The sequence below is a fragment of the Spea bombifrons genome, chromosome 5, assembly GCF_027358695.1.
Source record: "Spea bombifrons isolate aSpeBom1 chromosome 5, aSpeBom1.2.pri, whole genome shotgun sequence".
Taxonomy (NCBI): Eukaryota; Metazoa; Chordata; class Amphibia; order Anura; family Pelobatidae; genus Spea; species Spea bombifrons.
Genome location: NC_071091.1, coordinates 48,234,927 through 48,256,572, shown reverse-complemented (window position 1 = coordinate 48,256,572; position 21,646 = coordinate 48,234,927). Strand labels below are relative to the sequence as shown.

The 21,646-nt window shown below is 39.5% G+C and overlaps 1 protein-coding gene across 35 annotated transcripts in view; it reads left to right on the top strand.

Annotated features, from left to right (window-relative positions):
- The window catches only part of CLASP2 (cytoplasmic linker associated protein 2), a 157,667-nt gene extending 138,372 nt beyond the window's left edge, over nucleotides 1–19,295 (top strand). For all 35 annotated transcript variants that reach the window (XM_053467366.1, XM_053467361.1, XM_053467351.1 and 32 more), the window contains 9 exons: nucleotides 3,227–3,370; nucleotides 3,469–3,575; nucleotides 4,723–4,876; nucleotides 5,171–5,399; nucleotides 11,767–11,963; nucleotides 14,321–14,449; nucleotides 14,580–14,786; nucleotides 15,054–15,170; nucleotides 17,476–19,295. In XM_053467366.1, coding sequence (XP_053323341.1) covers nucleotides 3,227–3,370; nucleotides 3,469–3,575; nucleotides 4,723–4,876; nucleotides 5,171–5,399; nucleotides 11,767–11,963; nucleotides 14,321–14,449; nucleotides 14,580–14,786; nucleotides 15,054–15,170; nucleotides 17,476–17,562 — 1,371 coding nt within the window. In that variant the 3' untranslated portion in view covers nucleotides 17,563–19,295. The remainder of the gene's footprint in view (nucleotides 1–3,226; nucleotides 3,371–3,468; nucleotides 3,576–4,722; nucleotides 4,877–5,170; nucleotides 5,400–11,766; nucleotides 11,964–14,320; nucleotides 14,450–14,579; nucleotides 14,787–15,053; nucleotides 15,171–17,475) is intronic.
- The last annotated feature ends 2,351 nt before the right edge of the window (nucleotides 19,296–21,646 follow it).

Below are 21,646 nucleotides of genomic sequence, written 5' to 3'. Positions count from 1 at the left end.
TCTAAACTAGGAGGCTTTTAATGCAGATGGCAAGGACAAGTCATTGCAAGGGTGTTTATCAATCTCGGTGAATTTTAAATGGCTTTAAATGCATTACACCATTGGTACCTTTGCTTATAAAACTTTTATCTTCAGGGAAGCCTACCACTGACATAAACATCAAAACTTCTCTCTCACCCACTTACAACCCTTATCTCACCCTACATTAACGTCATTCACTACCACGCAGTCCTCACTTCCTGTTTCTCACCCCTTATCCAAGGGAACAGGGCCCTTCATTCCTGCTGTATTGTACTTGTCGTTATCTGTATCATTTTCTTTGTACAGCGCTGCGGAATCTGTCCGGGCTTTATAAATAAAGTATAATGATAATAATAACCATATTTATATAGATAACAGGGCTTTCCAAATATTTGTAGGCTTTATGAGCCAAACAAAGAAATTCAGGAGCCTGGAAATGGTACATCCTTATGGTTCTATTTAAAACAATCCACAAATGTAAGAGCCCGCATCTTATGGTTTCCCAGATCCTGAGATCTTAGGGGATCTTATTCGCCATGTCTCCTGGAATTTTTCAAATCCTAAGAAAAATTGGCTAGTTGAAATTTTCGTTGTTAGATTTATGTTTTGATGAATTAGGTGTATTTTATTTACATACTCATACTCATATTCTAAAGGAGACAGTGGGGCAGAATAGTTTAAAAAGAAGAAAACATGCTAAAATAGAATATAACAAACTGCCCATCAATAGGAAAATGGTTAGGAAAAACTGCATCAACCGATGAGAATACCATCATTATCAAGTACTAACAATCATGAGACACTCAGCACCTTAAATATCATAACTGATACTCATAGTAATGCGTACATTTGTGATCGAAATTTTAATGTTCCCCCTTTGGCCTTGCATAACAGTTAAAATAAGGTGCTACCTTATTGAGCATAGACCTAACCAAGGAAAAACTGCAGATGTTCGAAAGCCAGCATGTGAAGATGGTAGAAAATTCTGAAAAGACTGACAATTTCACCATCAGAAAGCTTCTTGAAAAACCAAACACAATTGGCTATTTTTGTGTCCCATGTATGTTTGATCAATGATTCGCCAAACCACACCACACCAATACTGCCATTCCAAAAGTAGGGTTTAACATTTTAAAAGTAATACTTGATGCTGTAATGTTTTGCGCTAAAAACTATTTACCTCTTAGAGGATCAAGTAACATAGAAGATCCTTGTAACAGGGCCAGGTTAACAGGAGTTGCCCTGGACCTCCTGTCCCCGGGCAGAGACAGACATTCTCGTGGAACTCTGGGTCTGGTTGTCTGGGGGCAGTGTTTTGTTGGGTGAGGGTCTTTTGGAGGTCTTTGGGGATTTGTGTGTGGCTTAGCCGAGTCATGGAGCGCGTCTGTGTCCTATTCCTGATCCCATGACCCGGTAATGTTTTGTGGTTTATTTTATAACCGGCCCCAGAGACTGAATATGGCTGCAGCTCCGGCCTTTCAAAGGGACAATCATGTAACCTGGCTGGAGCTCTTAATCGGCCAGCACAGCCTTGTTTGGCCTGACAGCAGCCTCACTACAGGGGGGGATAACACAGGCGGGGAAACCCATTGTATCCCTTAATCCCTTCACTTTATCCATTCCCTTCCTGAGTTGATGGGATTTGGGGTTGGGTTCTGTGTAGATTGAGCAAGAATGTTAATAGAATTAAGAATCTATATAAGCTCTATGTGGTTTTAATAAAAGTTGTTCTTGTTTTACTGCACAAATGGTGGTCTGACTGTTCCTTGGATAGCAGGAGCTATCCATATGAAGGTACTGACTGGGGTACCCAGCCTTTGGTATGGTGACCCTGTAACAACCCTATTTTTTAGTTGCTGGAACTTAGAAGTCACTAGGTACAGCATATCACAACTCACAAAAAAGGTTCACCGAGTTATATCCAATGCTAACAAAAGCTAAATATTATTCATTCCTTTTGGACTGCACACCAGATATATATCATCGAGAACACATGTCCTAGATTGTGAGATACATGCAAATTGACAATGGAGTTATATTTTCTCTTATGTGATCCACTCATCAAAATGGATACTGTGAGTCTACAAAAAGCAGCAGTAGATTTGAGTCTAAAATACAACCGTGATTTGAATATGTGTGAATTTTCATCTGAGATCAAGCGTTTCTAAACATCAGGCTTTAGTGTTGCTCACTACCATTTCAACAGCATCTAGTTTGGACATTCTTCGGTTTATTCATAGCCATGATTTGGCCGAATCTTACCCAAATTTAGAAATTTCCTTAAGAATTTCTTTCAGTTTGCCAGTGACTGTAGCTTCTTGTGAAACAAGTTTTACCAAGCTTAAGCTTAATAAAAAACTACCTGAGAGCATCAACAGGCTAAGAGAGACTAGTATGGCTATCTTGTCGATTAACCAAGACATAGCAAAAAAATATATCTGGCATATCTGGTTGGGCAGAGTGGCATATAGGGGGCATCGTATGCTGCAGTTTGACATTGGGAATGTTCCAGCACTTGTGATAAAATTGATTAACTTGATCAGTGTTTTTCAGTTATTTGCATAGATTTTGTTTGTACTATTTTAAACACTTCCGCTCTATACACAGGGAAACAAAACATTCCAAAAACATCCTCAGATGATTCCAGAAACTTATAAGAAACCTTTTTTTTCTAACTTCAAAGAAATATGATTTCCAATTCTTAAGTGTTCCGTAACTATCAGAAAAATCGTGGTTGCTAGATCACAAAGATTGCGAAGAGCTCAAGTGCCATGGTAGATTAGGAGAACTACAAGAGAGATTGTGCCTAACTAAAATTCTATCCACTGCAAGCTTTATACTCTAAATTCTGTGGCTTAAATAACTACTTCAACATCTTTATATGGAACATTTGTTTTATGTTAAGGCCTGTTTAAGTTGTTAACATTTTTACTGCTAAATGCAGTGATTACAAACATCATTCCTAGTAATAAGGTCATTTTTGGTTGCCTTCATACTTTTAACGGAAACATGTATTTGTCATTTGATGCAAAGCAAGCACTTATCAATGTAGTAACTGAGGGATGGTAAAATGTTTTCTTTAGTTGGAATAGGGCCTTATATACATATGCAGGATAGTACCTTGTGTAGATTTATGGATTTTATCATTTAGCGTGAGCTTGAGAAGAAATAATTTTGTTGATTGTTCTGAATACATTTTTTTCAGGCTGCTCAGGTGGTGCTAATTTCACTGTTTGAGCTTAACACCCCCGAGTTTACCATGCTTCTTGGAGCTTTACCAAAAACTTTTCAGGATGGGGCAACCAAGCTTCTCCACAATCATCTCCGCAACACAGGCAATGGCAGCCAGGTAGTACAACACTGTGTGTATAATTTTGGATTCTGAAAAATAGGAAGGTTTAGATCAATGTTTGTCAGTCTCCATCCTGATTGTGTTTTTGTGTTAAGGGTTCAACATGTAGTCCTCTAACAAGGCCATCTTCACGTTCACCTGCCAGCTGGGGTAGCCCTCTCACATCTCCAACAAATACATCTCAAAACACCTTATCTCCAAAGTAAGTTAAATGTTTTATTTATTGATTATACTTGATATATTTGCAACAGAAGTAATATTCAAATAAGTCCATGAATAGATTAATTATGTTGTCCCAATATATTTTCTTCGATTACAGCATTTGGCCAAGTCATGCTATGTTGACTTATATTGTTTATTTTATTAACCATTCACCCTTTGTAAGCTTCTTAGCCTTTATCATTTTCAAAGCTGGTTAGTGTAAAGGTTCCTTTTATAGCTTGAGTTAACATTTTGGTCATCTCCTAGGTTTACTTAATTGTAGCACTTAAGACTACAGTGTTTTCAGCTTGGTCATAAGGCAAAATCTAATATGGTGAATGTTTGGTTGATTCTTGTAATTAGTTATACATTGCTTACCTGCAAGTTTGGACTTGTGTTATGGTCCATTAACTCCACACAGCATTTTGTTTGCTTTCACAAGCTGTGACTAAATGTAAACAGTAGATATTTTAAGGCGCAGTAAAGGCTAGTCATGTACTATTATATGTATTATTATATCTGTATTATAGACAACTTTGTTTAGGAAACATTGGAGTTACATTTAAAAAGTGATCCTGTTGCAAAGTTAAAATAGTGACAGTATGCCAGTAGCAAATATCTGTAGACTGGGCATTTCTAAGTTTTGAAATATCCACTTAATGCTTCTCAAAGTAAGAGATTATGACTTTTTTAGTCTAACAGGAGGGACTGAGATATTGTCATTTTCTGCACTTTCAGTGATTTTACATACACAGCCCATCCCATGTACATGACATTCTTTTGTAGGATGTGATATTTCCCAAACATATTTTGTATTCTAGTCTTGGTCCTGTGGCCCACACAACATTACAAAACAATGCATTCTGCTAGCTGCAGAGGCGACACATAATAAATGTACTGCTTACTGTAAGACCTAAGTTGGCATAAAGAACAAGGCAGGTGCAAAACATATTTAATACACTACATTCTAACAAAAACATATTGTCAAAATCCAGTGCTATTTTATTGATATGTTTTCAGTAAACAAAATTATAAACATGGTATTGAGTGCCTACCAAAAACAATACATTTTTCGTTTAAGAAACCCTCAGAACATGCTTAAGATCAAATAGCGTTTAAAGGTATTTTACCCTGTTCTTGGTTTTCAGTGCATTTGACTATGATACTGAGAACATGAACTCCGAAGATATTTACAGTTCGTTGCGTGGTGTAACAGAGGCCATTCAGAATTTTAGTTTCAGAAGTCAAGAAGACATGAATGAACCTGTGAAGCGTGAAGCTAGAAAGGATGAAACAGATTCAGTAAGTAATAGTGGGATATATATATATATATATATATATATATATATATGATTTTTCATTAATTGAGATACTGTTTTTTTTCTGAAGTAGTTTTAAATAACACACTAATATTTATTAAAAAAACATCTAACATTATTTGTCTTAGGGAATGTAACCTTTAATCTAATACCTTATTTTCTGGATGAAAGTTTGAGTTACTTGAGTTGTATTTTGTGTAGAATAAACGGTCAGTGATAACCTGAAATGCTCTTTGCTAATGTAACAGCACTCAATTAAACTAATTGTTCTTCAAAGGTTTGTAGTGCTTCTGGCTTGGGTGACTTAAGAAGCAGTGGTGATTCTTCTGATACAGGAAGAACAGCTCTTGATAATAAAACGTCGCTGCTCAACACCATGCCCCCTCGATTGAACCAGCGAGCACGGGACTACATCCCAAGCAACTATTCAGACTCTTTAGGCTCTTATAACAAGTCAGCTTTGAAGGAAGCGATGTTTGATGATGATGCAGAGCAGTTTCCTGAAGGTATGTTCAAGATGTCTTGCTTTTAAATTATTCTATTTAATTTTGTTGTTTTTTTCTGTTATTTGTGAGTATTGTTTATCTTGCTTATTGAGAACTGATTGATTTCTAGTCCTGATTTAAACGTAGAGCTTATAAATAACTACCTGAGTGCAAAATGCGGTAAGCTGTTTGATTTTTTGTTCTGCTGTGGTCTGTTCTACCCAATGTATCAGCATTGGATCCACCTTTAGGACTGTGTACCTTTTTTTTCCTCTTTCTTGTTCTCGTTGATTGGTGCAGGCGGGGTCATCTTGCAGGTGACTGGTGGACGGACCTAAAGTTAGTTGCTTCCTTATGCTGCACATTGTGACCACCTGGAACTCTCCACCATTAATTTTGTCTGACCTGATTTAAAAGTAGTTCAGTGCAGTTGGTGATTTATAGGGATGCACCGATATATCGGTTGACGGAATATATCGGCCGAAAAGGGCATTATTAGCAAAATGCCCAAATAATTTTTAAGAAAACGGCCAAAATTAATTGTCCGCGGGGGCCAAGTTGCTTACCGGTGCGTTGGTCGCACACACTGTGCGAGCAGCGTCTCTCGTACCGGCCAGGAAAAGCAGGAGCCCAGCAGAGTCATGTGACCACACCCTACAATTATGTAGCTGTGTATCTTCCCGAGATTCCTGCATAGATGGTATCATTGTGCTCAGGTGATATTGCTGAATACATGTTGGGGGTGTTGGTTCGGCAGTGACACATACCAGGAGCTGTAAATTCATATTTGAAGCACAATGTGTGTGGGGAAAAAAACACTGGAGGAAAAACGCCCCTGGGGTGTAAAAGCCTTTTTTCATGGATGGCTTGATTTTTCCCAAGGAGGAGTAAAGCTGTATGTGACGATTGATCTCCTTGATGAAAGATTCACCGAACAGGAGACCTTCAGCAGACGAGCACAACTCTTTCTGCCCCAACTCCAGGAGATGACCGTCAGTCCTCAGTAAAGCCACCTTCCTGCATTCTGCGCATAACGCAGCATTAGCATTACCCAGTAGTATCAGAGTATGTTGGACACATTCACTAACAAGATGAGGATCCAGCTGACTTCCTTCCACTATCGCCTGATCGGCCAGTAAAAAGATCTGAGAGGCCGGACCCGCCACATCCAGCAACTTGTCTTGTGCACTCCGCAAACCTTTTTCAATACCCTTCCGGGTGTCCTTTCCGTGACCACCCAGGAATGTCACTATTGTAGAATCGTGCTCCGGAGTCTGCATCACATAATGGAGCACAGATGGTCTAGGACGCTCCGCCCTCAATTTATTGTGTGCTCCTTTTTCCAAAGAGCACCTCATCCATTTCATTAGAAAATTGGACATATGCTGCAGGGGTGACCACTCTGAAGATCTCGGGTGTTTGATGTTCTTTGGGTCTACAAATGGGCTCCCCCAGTGCATCTAAGATTACAGCGTCATCCACAGAAGTCTTGCTGGATGTTGCTACTTCTGTGGGTTGGTTAAACTCGGATGAATCCAGTCTGACCCGTCGAGAATTAGATGGGCCAGGTAAAACACCGGTATCACTTCAGACTGATCAGTTTGGCACTCCGAACCATACATATCAGGTACCCATTAAATCACAACATACGCGAGTAGCGCAACAGGGGGAGTACCCCAGGGAGTCTCAAAGAGTCAAATGAACGGGGAAGTACCCCAGGTGTTATACACCTATTCAAGAAAAATAAACGCCTGCAGGCGGTATCGGGTAGTACCCAAAACTCCCTTAATAATAGTATTATATTAAATATGCTATGGGGTTTTATTTATTTATTTATTTATTTTTAAAGTTAAAATAACATGTACAGCAAGAAAAAGTGCAGCTTACCAAGATGTTGCATAGGAAAAAGTAAAACAACCATACAGAGGATGATGGAACAAGTACAATAGAGGCCATTGTAATATACATAAGTGCACAAAGGTACAATCAAGGTAACATTTTATCCACAGTAACAAATAAAAGTGAGTGAGCCTTTGGGCTGGCATATTGTATCATTGTATAATCAGTAGGTACGTGAAGATAGTGAATCCGTGTAAAAAAAAAAAAATTTGTGTTTTTCCGGGAATCACATGTGCGAGATGACACATATCAGGGTAACATACATGTTGGAATAAAAGAAAATAAGAGAGAACACAAACCAAAACGGCGTATAATAACATGAACTTTAGGGTCGACATAATTTCGGAGAAAGTGAAGTTCCATGTAGAATACATGGCATGAGCCACTCAACGTGTAGTGTGTGGTAGAGCCCTGCGTGGGACTGCTTTTTGAATCCCGCTCCCGCCTGCTCCCGCTGTTTTGAATCCCGCTCCCGCAATGTGGGTGTTCCGCTCCCGCCACATTTGAGGCCAATCACGCCCGCCTCCTTACATGATTTCCCGCGCAGTCCCGCAAGGCTCCCCTCGAGTTGTTCCCTCACAGCGTCTCTTCTCTTGCTCCACCCAGGAACAAGGCGGAGTCACAGGAAGTGACGTCACATCACGTGACTCCGCCTTGTTCATGGGCGGAGCAAGATAGGAGACACTGTAATGGAGCAGCGAGAAGGCATCCTTGCGGGACTGCGCGAGATTACCGGGACCCGAAGCCCCAGTGCCTGACCGCCCGCTCCCGCCCGCAGCCCCAGAAAGACCGCCCGCAAGTTTTTTGCCGGGACCCACATCCCAATGCAGTCCTCTAGTGTGTGTAGAAGCAGGAGACGGTGCGAGTGGGAAGTATAGCAATGAAAAGCTCATCTCCTCTAGCAGGATAAACCGTAAGAAGCGATTGAACACAGTGGTGCAGAGTAAAGTATGTGGCTGAGAAATCAATAATCAAAGCATATACATATCAAAGTCACATGTAGGCTAATCATCAAGGGGCAAAGTGTCCCGGTTATTAAGCCAAGGAGACCAAACTTTTTTATATAGTTCAAAGGTAAGTGAGGATTGGTGTGACATTTTCTCTAAGACAGACAGTACTTCTGATAGTAGTGGAGGAACTTTAGCTTTCCAGGATCCTGCAATACACAATTTTACAGCGATAAAGAAGTGAATGATTAATTTCACTTCCGGGAGGGGGTCCAACCTGACATTGAGTATAGAGCCAATAATAGAGAATATCCTCAGCTGTAATGGGGTCAATGCTGGACAGGACCACCACATATGTAACATTGTACCTTCTTGGCCACAACCTCTCTAACAAGCTCTAGGGTAACCAGGGTCCATGAAAGAAAGACGGACTTGGGGTCAGGTACCAGCGGCAGCTACGTTTTTTTCTGGAGTTCCAGGTGATTTAAACAGTGGGAAACTCCCTTCATCATAGATTCTGATTCAAACCAAGACTCTAGAGGGAATGTGATCTGTAACTTTCTCCCATGCTAACATATGGGATAGCTTACTATTGGAAAATTTGGAAAGTAGCAGAGAGTACCAACTAGAGATTGCCCCTTTTAATGTGCCGGACTGATTTAAATAGTTTTACAATCGGGTGAAGAATGTGAGGAGGTGGGGTTAGGGGGGCGACTCGGGTGTTGAGGACATGAGCGATTTGTAAATGATTGAAAAAAATCTTGATGAGAAATGTTATGGGTCTGAGCGAGATGGTTGAAATAGGCCAGATTAGTTCCATGATATGTCACCCAAGGTCCCTAATGTAGGGTGAAGCCAATTGCGGATGGTCAAATCAGGAATGAGAAGTTCCATCTTTTATAAAGGTGTAAAGGGAAAAAATCCAGTGAGGGAAGGGAAACGCCGTAGGCATTTATTCCAAACTGTAAACATGTAGGCTGTCGTGGGAGGTAGGTCTTGGAGAGGAGGGTGGTGTGTGCGATCGGTCCAAAGGAGCTGTGAGACTTTGTAAGGTGAGAGGATAGCGTTTTCATGAGTGACCCAGGTCGGTGTATTGACATGTCCATGGAACATTTGAGTCTGGGATAAAATGCAAGCCTTGTGATACGATTCTATGTGCGGGATTCCCAAGCCACCTTGGAGTCTGGAAACGAATCGGGTACGGTTAGCAATCAGAGATTTACCTTTAACTTTAGTGAAATTAATAAGTTTGTATGGAATGTAACAGTGTAGGAGGAGGTGATATAGGCACCGTACGGAGAACATAAAGCAGTTTGGGAAGAACAGTCATTTAGAGGGCATTAATGCCACCCATCCAAGAAAGTTCAAATTGTCTCCATCATAAAATATCGGATTTAATTTGTTTCCATATTGAAACGATATTGAGATCGTTAAGAGAATGGATATTTTTAGGTAATTTGATCCCTAAATACGTGAGGTAAGAGTCTCTCCAGTCAAATTCATAAAGAGAACACAAAATGAAAAAAGTACACTTAAAGCAAGACAGTAATAGGCAGGAGGCAAAGGGAAATCTGTTATTTTTATTTTATAAAGATACTTTATCGCAAGTGACCCCTTCTACTAGCCAGTGATGCCAACCAAGTTGTATCAAAAGTTGTGCAGGAGAAATATTTTTTTGCAACATTTGAAAAAGGCGTTTGATTTGATTCGTTGTACTAACATCTCTTCACTGGTTGCCTGTGTGCACTTCAGGATTCATTTAATCCTCTTTCATCTCTAAATACACATCTATCCGGTCGGTCCCTTCTCTTATCCAATGATCTCCTTCTATCCTCGTCTCTGATTTGTAGCTCTTATGCACGCTTGCAAGATTTTTCAAGGGCTGCCCCTATTCTCTGGAATGTCCTCCCCGGGCCTATCCGTCTTTCAGCCTGCCTTCGTTCCTTGGCTACCTGATTTTTTGGAGTATGAAAAAGCGAATATCAGTTGTTTTAAATACGTTTTGTTGATATCTCGACATAATTACCGTATTTCCCCATGTATAAGACACACCTTTTTTAGAAAAATTTAGGGTCTAAAAATTGGGTGCGTCTTATACTGTGGTGGTAGATATATATATATATATATATATATATATATATATATATATATATATATATATTGTTTACTAAAAAGGGGACCGGAAAGGGAACCTGCTGCTTACCCGTTTTGCTCAGCAGCGTCTCTTGATCCACCGCGGCGACACAGGAACCCAGTGGAGTCACGTGAATGCACCTCTCATCACAGGACTCCGCTCAGTTCCTGTTCCTGCTCGAGCAAGGCAGGGGGGAAACAGTGGCCCCTAAGGAAGTCTGCGAGCGGCAGCAGAAGATCTGAAGTTCAGGTAAGGTGGGGGAGTAAATGAATGTATGTGTGTGTGTGTGTGTGTGTTAGCATGGATCAGTGTATAGGGGGCAGAGGGAGGCTGAATGTGATGTGCATGTACTGGCTGCCTGAGCATGATAGGTGTGCTATTGCTAACAATTGCTAGCAGCTAACATCACTCACACTCATATCATGCCCAGGCAGCCAGTACAATTACTTTATGTAATATTTTTTTTTAAAATCTCGGCCCCCAAAATGAAGGAGCGTCTTATACTTGGGGAAATACAGTATATCACCCACCATTTATTTAAATGTATAACTGCTACTTATGCATGACCTAATGCTGATCTACGGTGCCCTCCACTAATATTGGCACCCATGGAGAATATATGACTAAGAATTATGTGAAAAATTGTCTGTTTAACCCTTTGATATTTTCTTTTAAAAATACACAAAAATACTCTGCTCTCATGGATATCAAACATTAGCAAACACAAACAAGTTTATCCAAAAAAGTTAAATGTGTTCCACAATTATTCGCACCCCTAAGAATTCAAATGAGAAAAATATATATCACACCTGGGTGACTGGAAACATGAGTGTTCAACCATGACTTGCTGTTTCACATGGGGTATAAATATTATGCAGCACATGACCAAATTCGCTTAGTCATTCATCACAGTGGGTAAGACCAATGAATATAGTTGTGATGTGCAACAAAAGGTTGGTAAGCTTCACAAAATGGGAAGTGGTTATAAGAAAATAGCAAATGCGTTGAAAATGCAATAATTAAGATGTTCCAGTCAACTGGAAATCAACCTGTAAGAGGACATGTGTCTATATTGTCTCAACATACTTTGAAGAGAATGGTTTGAGTGGCCAAGGATCACAGCTGAAGAATTGCAAAAGTCAGTTGCGTCTTGGGGTCAGAAAGTCTTCAACCTACCTGACCACAAGTTGTTTGGAAGGATTTCAAGAAAAAAGCCTCTACTATAATCCAAAAACAAACTCAAAAAAAAAAAATGTTAGTGGAACCTTCTATAATATTATGCATATGTCATCCTTTTTACTATTTAAAGGCTACAGTGCAGATTGTCTTGGTTGAGGTGTGATAACCTAAATTTTAATTTTGTTCTGTAAGATGTTTTCATTTATTTTTATTTTTTTAACATTTTCAGCTGATTTGCCTCTGGATTATTCAGAATTTGTTGGAGAGCTACTTAAAGAGCTGTCAAACCATAATGAACGTGTGGAGGAGAGAAAGGCAGCATTGTGTGAGCTTATGAGATGCACAAGGGAAGAATCCTTCAATGTCTGGGATGAACACTTCAAGACAATTTTACTTATTTTGCTTGAAACTCTCGGGGACAAAGAGGCAAGTTAATATGTTTTACTGTTGCCTTGTTCGGTAACTAAAGTCATGTTGTAATACATACTGCTAAACTGGAAAACTACAATGGCAAGAGTTCCCTGTATATTTTTCTCAAGGAGGCTTAGTTCAGTTTAGTGAACTAAACTATTCAGGGCAAGAGTTCCCTTTATGATTATGAGGAATACCTGAATTCAAGAAGTGGTGTTAGTTACATAGGCTGAAAAAAGACATGCGTCCAAGTTCAGCCTTTCCCATATTTGTTAATTGCAGTTGACCCAAAAAAAGGAAAAAAAATCCAGTTTGTAGCTCTTCCCAGTTTTGCAACAAACTAGGGGGACCCCAGAATAGCAGTCAGATCTTGGATCAAGAAGCTATTTCCCCATAATTTCCTTTGTTTTAGACAAAATCTCCTTCCTTCCAGTCTAAATGCGTGATCGCGTGTCCTATGCATAGTCCTGTTTACCAATAGATTTCCAGAAAATGGTTTGTATTGGCCCCGAATATATTTGTATAATGCTATCATATCCCCTCTGAGGTGCTGTTTTTCTAAACTAAACAGATTTAAATGTTAACCTTTCTTCATAACTGAAGTGTTCCATTCCTTTTATTAATTTTGTAGCGCGCCTCTGCACTTTTTCTAGTGCTATAATATGCTTCTTTAGAAAAGGTGCCCAAAATTGCACAGTATATTTAAGGTGCAGTCTTACCATTGATTGATTTATAAAGTGGCAAAATTATATTTTTATCCTGCAAATTGATGCCCCTTTTTCTACATGACAGTACCTTACTGGCCTTAGCATCTGCTGACTGACATTGTACATTGTTGCCTAGTTTATAGTCTATAACAAGTCCCAAATCCTTCTCATTTGTTATCCCTAATTCACTACCGTTTAGGGTGTAAGTTGCTTGTGCATTCCTTACCCCAAAGTGCATGCCTTTGTGTGCCCAGTCCCCCAGTCTAAATCCCTCTGCAAAGGCAAAGTAACATCCTGCTCACATTGTATTACTTTACAGAGTTTAGTGTCATCTGCACACACGGAAACATGACTTATTGCAATATCATTTATAAATATGTTGAATAAAATTGGTCCCAGAACAGAACCTTGTGGGACACCACTTACCACTTTTGTCCAGCTTGAAAAATTACCATTTATGACAACTCTATGTACTCTATCATTAAGCCAATGTTCTACCCAAGAATTTCCATCTAGACCAATTTCTTTCAGTTTGAATACTAACCTTTTGTGTGGAACCGTGTTAAACGCCTTGGCAAAATCCAAGTAGGTTACATCCACTGCAGCACCTTGATCTACACTTCTACTTCTTTGTAGAATGCAATTAAGTTAGTTTGCCATGACCTATGTTTCTTAGAGCCATGCTGATTTTTGCTAATAACACTGTTCTTCCCCATGAATTCCTCAATATTACACCTTAATAACCCTTCAAATACTTTCCCAGCCACAGATGTAAAGGTCACAGGTCTATAATTTCCAGGCAAAGATTTTGAACCCTTTTTGAAAATAGGAACCACATCTGCCTTCCTCCACTCCTCCGGTACAATTCCTGAAAGAAAAGAATCCTTGAAGATTAAAAACAGAGCTTCACTTATTTCCACACTTAGCTCCTTAAGTACTCGGGTGAAAGGCTGCATTTGTCTGAAATGCAGGGCATCACATATTTGTAAAATGTACTCTCCTATTCAGTAGCAATCTCTTAAGTAAACATTGTTAACGTTGCTTCAGTAAGAAAGATATAAACATATTTTCCCTTAAGATTATAAGCTTGCGAGTAGGGCTCCCTCCACAGAATGTATCGGTTTGTCATACTCATCTTGTCATACCTCCTTGAATATATGTATTGTATTAAGTGCTGCGTAAATTATTGGCGCTTTATAATAATAAAAGATAATAATAATTCCAAGGCATCCCCTTGAACAATGAAACCTGTTTTTAATGTGTAGCTTTCAGTAGGGAATCAAGCCATTGCTTCATTCTAATATATTGTAAGATCGCAAGTCCACAGCCGTGTTCTCATTCTGTACCCTTATGTCATAAAGTGTGGAAAACTTATTCTGAAATTATATATTAACCATTTGTAATATTCATTTTCATTGTCCACCTACTGTAAAAGTGTTTTACAATCGCCATGCTTTCCATAAATAAATTTGTATATATATAATGTTTATTTTCATAGAGGCCAGAGAGTGGTTATCTTTGCAAAGAGTTTTACATTTCTGCCACAGGAAGCATATAATGAATGTTGCTGCCTCTGGACTGTTGTGCAGGTTAAACGCTTTTTGAACACATGCAGTTTATGTAATATGTTGACAAGCTCATGATGATTCAACTTTTGTATTTTAGCATTCTATCCGTTCCTTGGCACTGAGAGTGTTGAGAGAAATACTCAATAACCAGCCATCCAGGTTTAAAAATTACGCTGAACTCACAATTATGAAAACCCTTGAGGCACACAAAGACCATCACAAAGAAGTAAGATCTTATTTAACTTTTTAGTTAAAATTTGGTTGTGTAAATGAAAACGGTAAATGTTTTTCTTTTTTAATTACAACCATATAAGCAATAGTTTTGTGCATCTTAGCATTTCTGTTTCTTCAAATAGGTAGTACGAGCAGCAGAAGAAGCAGCATCAACGCTAGCCACTTCCATTAGTCCTGATCAGTGCATCAAAGTATTGTGTCCAATTATCCAGACAGCAGATTATCCCATTAACCTAGCTGCAATCAAAATGCAAACTAAAGTTATAGAGAGAGTGCCGAAAGAAGTCCTAACACAACTTTTACCTGAAATTGTGCCAGGATTAATACAGGTAACTAATTGTTTTGTAGGCAAAGAGTTTGGTTTGCCATGCATCTGGACGTTACTGCCAAATGAGAAATGATTGAAACATTTAAATATTACGATCACATAGAGGGTATCTTTTAGACTGGTTTCATTTGAAAACGTGCGTGTGCTGCCGTTACTGCTATATGCACAATACACTGTGTTTTTTACATGTGGTTCATAGAACTGATGATCTTGTCTGTTGAGATTTTTTGCCTACATATTTTACATGAAAATTATTTTGTTTTCCTAGGGATATGATAACTCTGAGAGCAGTGTCCGGAAATCTTGTGTCTTCTGCCTCGTAGCTATCCATGCAGTTATTGGAGATGACCTCAAACCACATCTTAGTCAACTCACTGGCAGTAAAGTAAGTATATAATCACACACTGTCATAGTGACCTCTGGGACCTTAGCACCCATTTCCTAACTTGTTCTATGTGATTTCTTCAGAAGGGACTGAAGGAATGTCTATGGAACCAGACATTTTTTATATGTTTGATACTGAATGATGTATAGCTAATCAGCATACTGTAAGAAAACCCCCCAAATCTCTGTATTCACTAAATTATATTGACATTCTTTGTATACATGGGATGAACACTAGCAGTGAAAAATAGAACATTATGAAACAACCTTATGTACTGTATTTGCTCGATTAGAAGACAACCCTGATTATAAGACGACCCCCAAAATTTTAATAATAATTTAGGGAAAAAAAGAGTGCATGAATATCCAGATCCCCCGCAGCGCTGCAGGGGACCCGGATCTTCCGCTGCTCACATGACCTTCTGCCCTTAAAAAAACTGACTTTTTATTTCCTTTTATTTGCCACTCTGCCCCAGTTATGCACATCAGCCCCCAGATATGCCCTATATGCCATTCTGCCCCCAGAAATGCCTTATACACCCACACATGCCGCTCTGCCTCCCTGACAGGCATTTTAGCCCCCTATTTGCCACTCTTGCCCCAGATATGCATTATTCACCCCTATATGCCACTCTGCCTTCCTGATATGCCACCCTCTATATGCCTCCAGAAAACCATTGAACCCCCCCCAACTTACCTGTGTGACCTATGCTTCAGACTCCCTGGTGTCTAGTGGGGCAGCCGGTGGAGGTCTGTGCGATGCAGTCCTCCGCTGCTGGTGGCCTGCACTACCGCCAGCATCACATGATCTTCCGGTGCTCCACCATAGAAGCCCCAGCGGAAGTGCCGACAGCAGCAGAGGTTGTCTGTGTGCATTCCGGCAGGCAGTGAACGTTTTCGGGGCGCACACAGACAACCTCGGTTGCTGCCAGCACTTCCCTTGAGGCTTCTATGGTGGAGCACTGGAAGGTCATGTGAGCAGCAGAGGATGGTGTCTGCGCACCAGGTCATGTGAGCAGCGGAAGATCCGGGTCCCCTGCAGTGCTGCGGGGGATCTGGATCTTAGTCTTGTAGTAAGGCCTCTATTAAAGGTCCTATTAGAAGACGACCTTGAATATAAGATGATGGTTATTTTTTTTGAGTATTTGCTCTGAAAAAACCTTGTCTTATAATCGAGCAAATACGGTAATAATTCTGTCATATGGGGTAAGAGGTTGTCTCTGGTGTGTGCAGAGGTGCCTCCCTGTTGCGGAAGTATAATGCATACAGATCAGTGGAGTAAGAGAAGTATTTACTTATAGGCTCCCTGGAAATCATACATGACCCAGATAGCTGACATGATCTGTGCATTTAAACTGCTGGGCAGCAGATGTGTTAGATGGAAAAATAGTGCAACTGTATAGAGGTGTCCCTTTTTAAAAAGAAAATGCTAAAATATAAAGTAAAACAACTGTCATATGAGCATATGATGACTGGAGTGTGTTTTTGAAGTTAGGTACACGTTGTAAAGCCGAGTTAAACATGTTACTTGTTGTTAGTAAAATCTAATTATTGGATAGTGTTATGGAAGTTATCTTAAAACTGTAACAACAAGTTGAGTGTTCCTGCTCATGGAACCATTTTAATTGGTCTTGTCATACCACTTTTAGCCTTTTGAGTGTCAGAAGTTTTCAGTATGACATAGATATTGAGGAGAGAGAAATGTCAGGACAAGTTAAAGGGACACTTCAGCTATCATGTGCACTTTAATGCAGAATTTGCCCCTTTCCACATCCCTGGCTAAATGCTGCGGTGGAGATGTGGTCAGCCAGACACTTATCCATGAAAGTGATATATTTTCCTCCAATCAGATCTATGGATAGCTAGGGGAAGGCTGCTTGCAGGGAATTAAGACCCCTGTGCACATGTGTGGAAAGTCCTCAGTAGAGCATGTTCCTGATGCTAAATTACTTTTCAGACATCCAATTACTGCCAAGAAATGTTAGATCATGAATAAGACAACTGCTTTTTATCTTAAAATTTGCAATATGCATTCTTCTATAGTTAGGGTGTCAGCCATGCTAAACTGCCCATTATTTCCCCAGCTATGCCGAATCAAAGCAGTATTATAAAACATCTGTATATTTGGTAGCACTTACAATGATTAAGAATACAAAAGTTAACGTTGCTGATGCTTTTGCACTCTCAGTAGTACCAGATATGGCATACTGAATGTGTTGTCTGTAAAGAGATCAAGAAGCTGAATAAACAAATGTATTATTCCTCAGTTTTTTCATGAATAAATATGTTTCTCATGTTCTTTCTAGATGAAACTACTAAACCTTTACATCAAGCGGACACAAACTGGCACAGGGCCAATCGACCCAGCTGCAGATGGCTCTGGCCAGAGCTAGTATATGATCACAAATCCCTGGATTCTTCCCTGTTAGCCCACTGAACAACGTGACAGACCTAAATTGTTAAGACATTTTACCATTCAGTTTTCAAACCTGTTACCTCATTCTATCACTTTCCTTGGTTTTATTTTTTTCAAACCAACAGACATCCAGTGGTTTGCATGTGACTACTGAGATAGTTAGCCATCACCCAAGGAGATCAGTATTAAACTCAAATCTATCTAACTTAATAAAAACATAATTGATTAATCCCTGTGCGCACTGATGTGTTCCTGAAAAGTTTTGACTGACATTTACTAACAAGAATATAGTAATAGTATACATTTTAATGTTGTGATGAAATCACCAGGGCTGTCTTTAGAACCTACCCTGCCAATGTCAAATATATAATTTGTTTATGCATCTTGAAGCACATCAGATATTTCCTTGCATAATGCATTTCGTACTGATAAAGATCAAACACAATATTTTTTTTTTTTTTTTTTTTTTGCAAGCAAGGTAAGACTAGTCTAGGCTGCCGCAGGACCTGTCACTGTGTAATAGATGTACCTCTTTATTTATACTTTGAGTGGAACATGCCCAGAAAAAATAAATATCAACTGGATTGGTCACGTTTCTATAAAGTGGTTCTTATTTGCCCATATGTAATTCCTCCCTGCCCCTTCTGATTTTGTTTTCTGTGAGACTGTAACTGATATTTGTTCAAATACAGCAAGATTGCAAGAGGTATAACAGAGCTGCACAAATAGTTCAGCGGTTGAACTTTCTTCTTTGATGGATATGAACCCTGCATGTCATCATTTCTTCAAGCAGGATGGATCAGAATGGAGTCCTCTTCACAAACATACGTCGTATGTATTTTCCTCACATCAAGAAGCATATTAAACTTAACTAATGGCTCTACAACTCTCGTAATAAAAAGTTAAGAAAATTCTAGGCAATTCTAAACAAAAATTTTACATTTAAACTGTTTATCATCTAGCAAAGTTTTCACATATCGAAAGCGTTCATTGAAACATTGTAGTTTGATTTCAGCAATGCATCTAAAATGTTTATGCATTGTCCTACTAAGGTTTATTGTGTACTGCACTAGATATGTAAAAGCAGATTTTGAGTGAGTACAGATTCTTGAATGTTGAGCAATGTTCAAAATGTTTTAATAAGGGAGCACTGATAAATATGTATTTTGTTTGAAAAATACATAAGTTATTCTTAATTTTACAGGTAAAAAAATAATTGTGTGCGCGTTAAGGCAGCCCTATGTACTTGGGTGAAAGGTAGTGTCTGCTCAGATGTTATATTTATTGTTTAATCTTTTCTGGGGAGAGGAACATTTGTAAAGTATCCATACATAAATACTTTCTGTCATATGAAATAATATATTTTTCCTCAAAACAATTCTGCTAGTTATTATTTTTCTGCCCCTAGTATCTGGCAGCCAGTTCTGTGTATCTTGATATTCCATATGTATCCAGACTCGCATATAAAATGTATGGCATTACTTTATGCATAAGGTTGTTTTTTCACTATTTAAATACATAGTGTATTTAAAGGTTTATGTGTATCACTGTTCATATACAAAACATTTGAACAAATGCATGAGAAATACTTTGTTTCGTGGTTTTATTACTATATTTGTTGGGCATTAAGCTATTAACATAAGAGATGGTTTAGCTTTAAAGGAAATTACCATCAATAAAAATGTAGTAATTTTATAAGTAGTAAAAAAATTTTTACAAAGGCGCTAATGTTCACAAGGGATTATAACAGCTATTGCTTAAATGTTTTACATGTATTAGCATAGCAGTTTACTGACTGCTAAGGTTTCTTTCACATTTCTTTTCCTCTTACCTGTCACAGAGCTTGAATATGCTGGGGTCAAACAAAACACTTATAGCCTATCTGTGTTCTTTATTTTTTCATTTGCTATAAGCAAGTTTGGATACTAAATGAACAACCAGTGTGGAGTGTATTGGTAAATACTGTGATTATTAGAGAGATTAGGTTTTTTCCAAATACTGCTAGGGAGAACTGTATTTCTATGTAGAACTGTGAGCAGGATAGCCCAAAGGACAGCAGTAATGCCTTTTAAACCTTCACTCTTGATACCTAAGCAGCAGCAGCCTATATATACTTCAAAAGATATGGATGCTGGAGTAGATACCTTCCCAAAGAATGCTGTGCTAATTTCAGTTTTCTTAACTGCATCTCCTACAGTGTAGTTGTTTTGATTTTTTTTTTTATCTCCCCCTCACATGACCACAAGTAATCACTCTGATTAATCCTCCATTTGCTGATGTGAGTAGAAAAAATGTTTCTGAAATATGCTGTATGCCCAAAAATATGTTGACACCTGACCATCACACATATATGAGCTTGTTGAGCATCCTGTTACAAAACCATGTGCATTAATATGGTGTTGGCAGCCCCCTTTGCAGTTATAATAGCCTCTACTCTTCTAGGAAGTTAAGGAATTTGTGCCCATTCAGCCAAAAGAGCATTTGTGAGGGCAGGCACTGATGTTGGACAAGAAGGTCTGCCTCACAATTAACATCACATTAAGTTGTTTGGTCAGGGCTCTGCAGCCCAGTCAAGTTCATCCACACATACTTTTCAAACCATGTCTTTATGGACCCTGCTTTGTGCACAGGGGCACAGTCATGCTAGAACAGGAGAAGAGCCTTCTCCAACCTGGTACTACAAAGTTGAAAGGATATTAGTTGTCTTCATTAGAACTTAATGGGCCTTGGCCAAATTCCGAAAAACAGCCACTGGCATTTTTCTCCTCCACCAAATTTTACAGTAGACTCTGTGCATTAAAGTCTGTAGCATTCTCTATAATGGGCAAGCGTAAGGATCTGAGCGACTCTGAAAGGAGCCAAATTGTGATGGCTAGACTGGGTCAGAGCATCTCTTAAACCGCAGCTCTTGTTGGGTATTCCGGGTGTGCAGTGGTCCAAGGAAGGAAAAGTGGTGAACCCAGCCACAGGGTCATGGGTGCCCAAGGCTTATTGATGCACATGGGGGGGCGAAGGCTGGCCCATGTGGTCAAATCCAACAGACGAGCTACTGTAGCTCAAATTGCTGAAAAGGTTAATGCTAGTTTTGATAGAAAGGTATCAGAATGCAGAGTGTTGCATATGTGGCTGTGTAGCTACCAGTCAAGGTACCCGTGCTGACCCCTGTCCACTGCCAAAAGTGTCTACAATGCCTACATGAACTGGACCTCGGAGCGTTGGAAAAAGATGGCATGGTCTGATGAATCATGTTTTCTTTTACATCACGTGGATGGCCGGGTGAGTCTGCCTTGCTTACTTGGAGAACACATGGCACCAGCATGCATTCATGAAGGATGCTCCTCGCAACTTACAGGACTTAATGGATTTGCTGCTGTCTTGGTGCCAGATACCATAGCACACCTAGGTATAGTGGAGTCCATGCCTCAATGAGTCAGGGCTGTTTGGGTGGCGAAAGAGGGACTGACACATTATAAGGCAGGTGATCACAATGTTATGGCATCCATAGGCAGAGGCAGCTACCAACATAATGCATGAAACAGCATACATAAAATTGTGTTACACTATGTGAGCAAAGGTATTTGGACATCTAACAGGGACTTTGATGACATCCCATTATATGAAGTTGGTCCCCCCTTTGCAGCTATAACAGCTTCCACTCCTTTGGGAAGGCATTTCACAAGATTTTGGAGTGTTTCTGTGTGAATTTTTGTCCATTCATCCAGTAGGGCATTTGTGAGGTCAGGCACTGATGTTGGACAAAAGGCCTAGCTCGCAATCTCAATTCTAGTAGTCATTGCAAAGTTGTTCGATGGCTCTGTGCGGGTTAATAAAGTTCTTCCACACCAAACACATCCAGCCATTTCTTTATGGGCCGTGCTTTTGTGCAGCACTATATGGACAAAAGTTTTGAGACACATCTCTTAATTATTGAAATCTGAGTTTGGACTAGGCACGGTAAAGGGAAATTGCAATGCTTCAGCATACCAAGAAATTTTGGGCAATGCTATGCTTCTGACCTTGTGGTCAGCATGACTGTGCCCCAGCATGCTAAGGGTGGACAA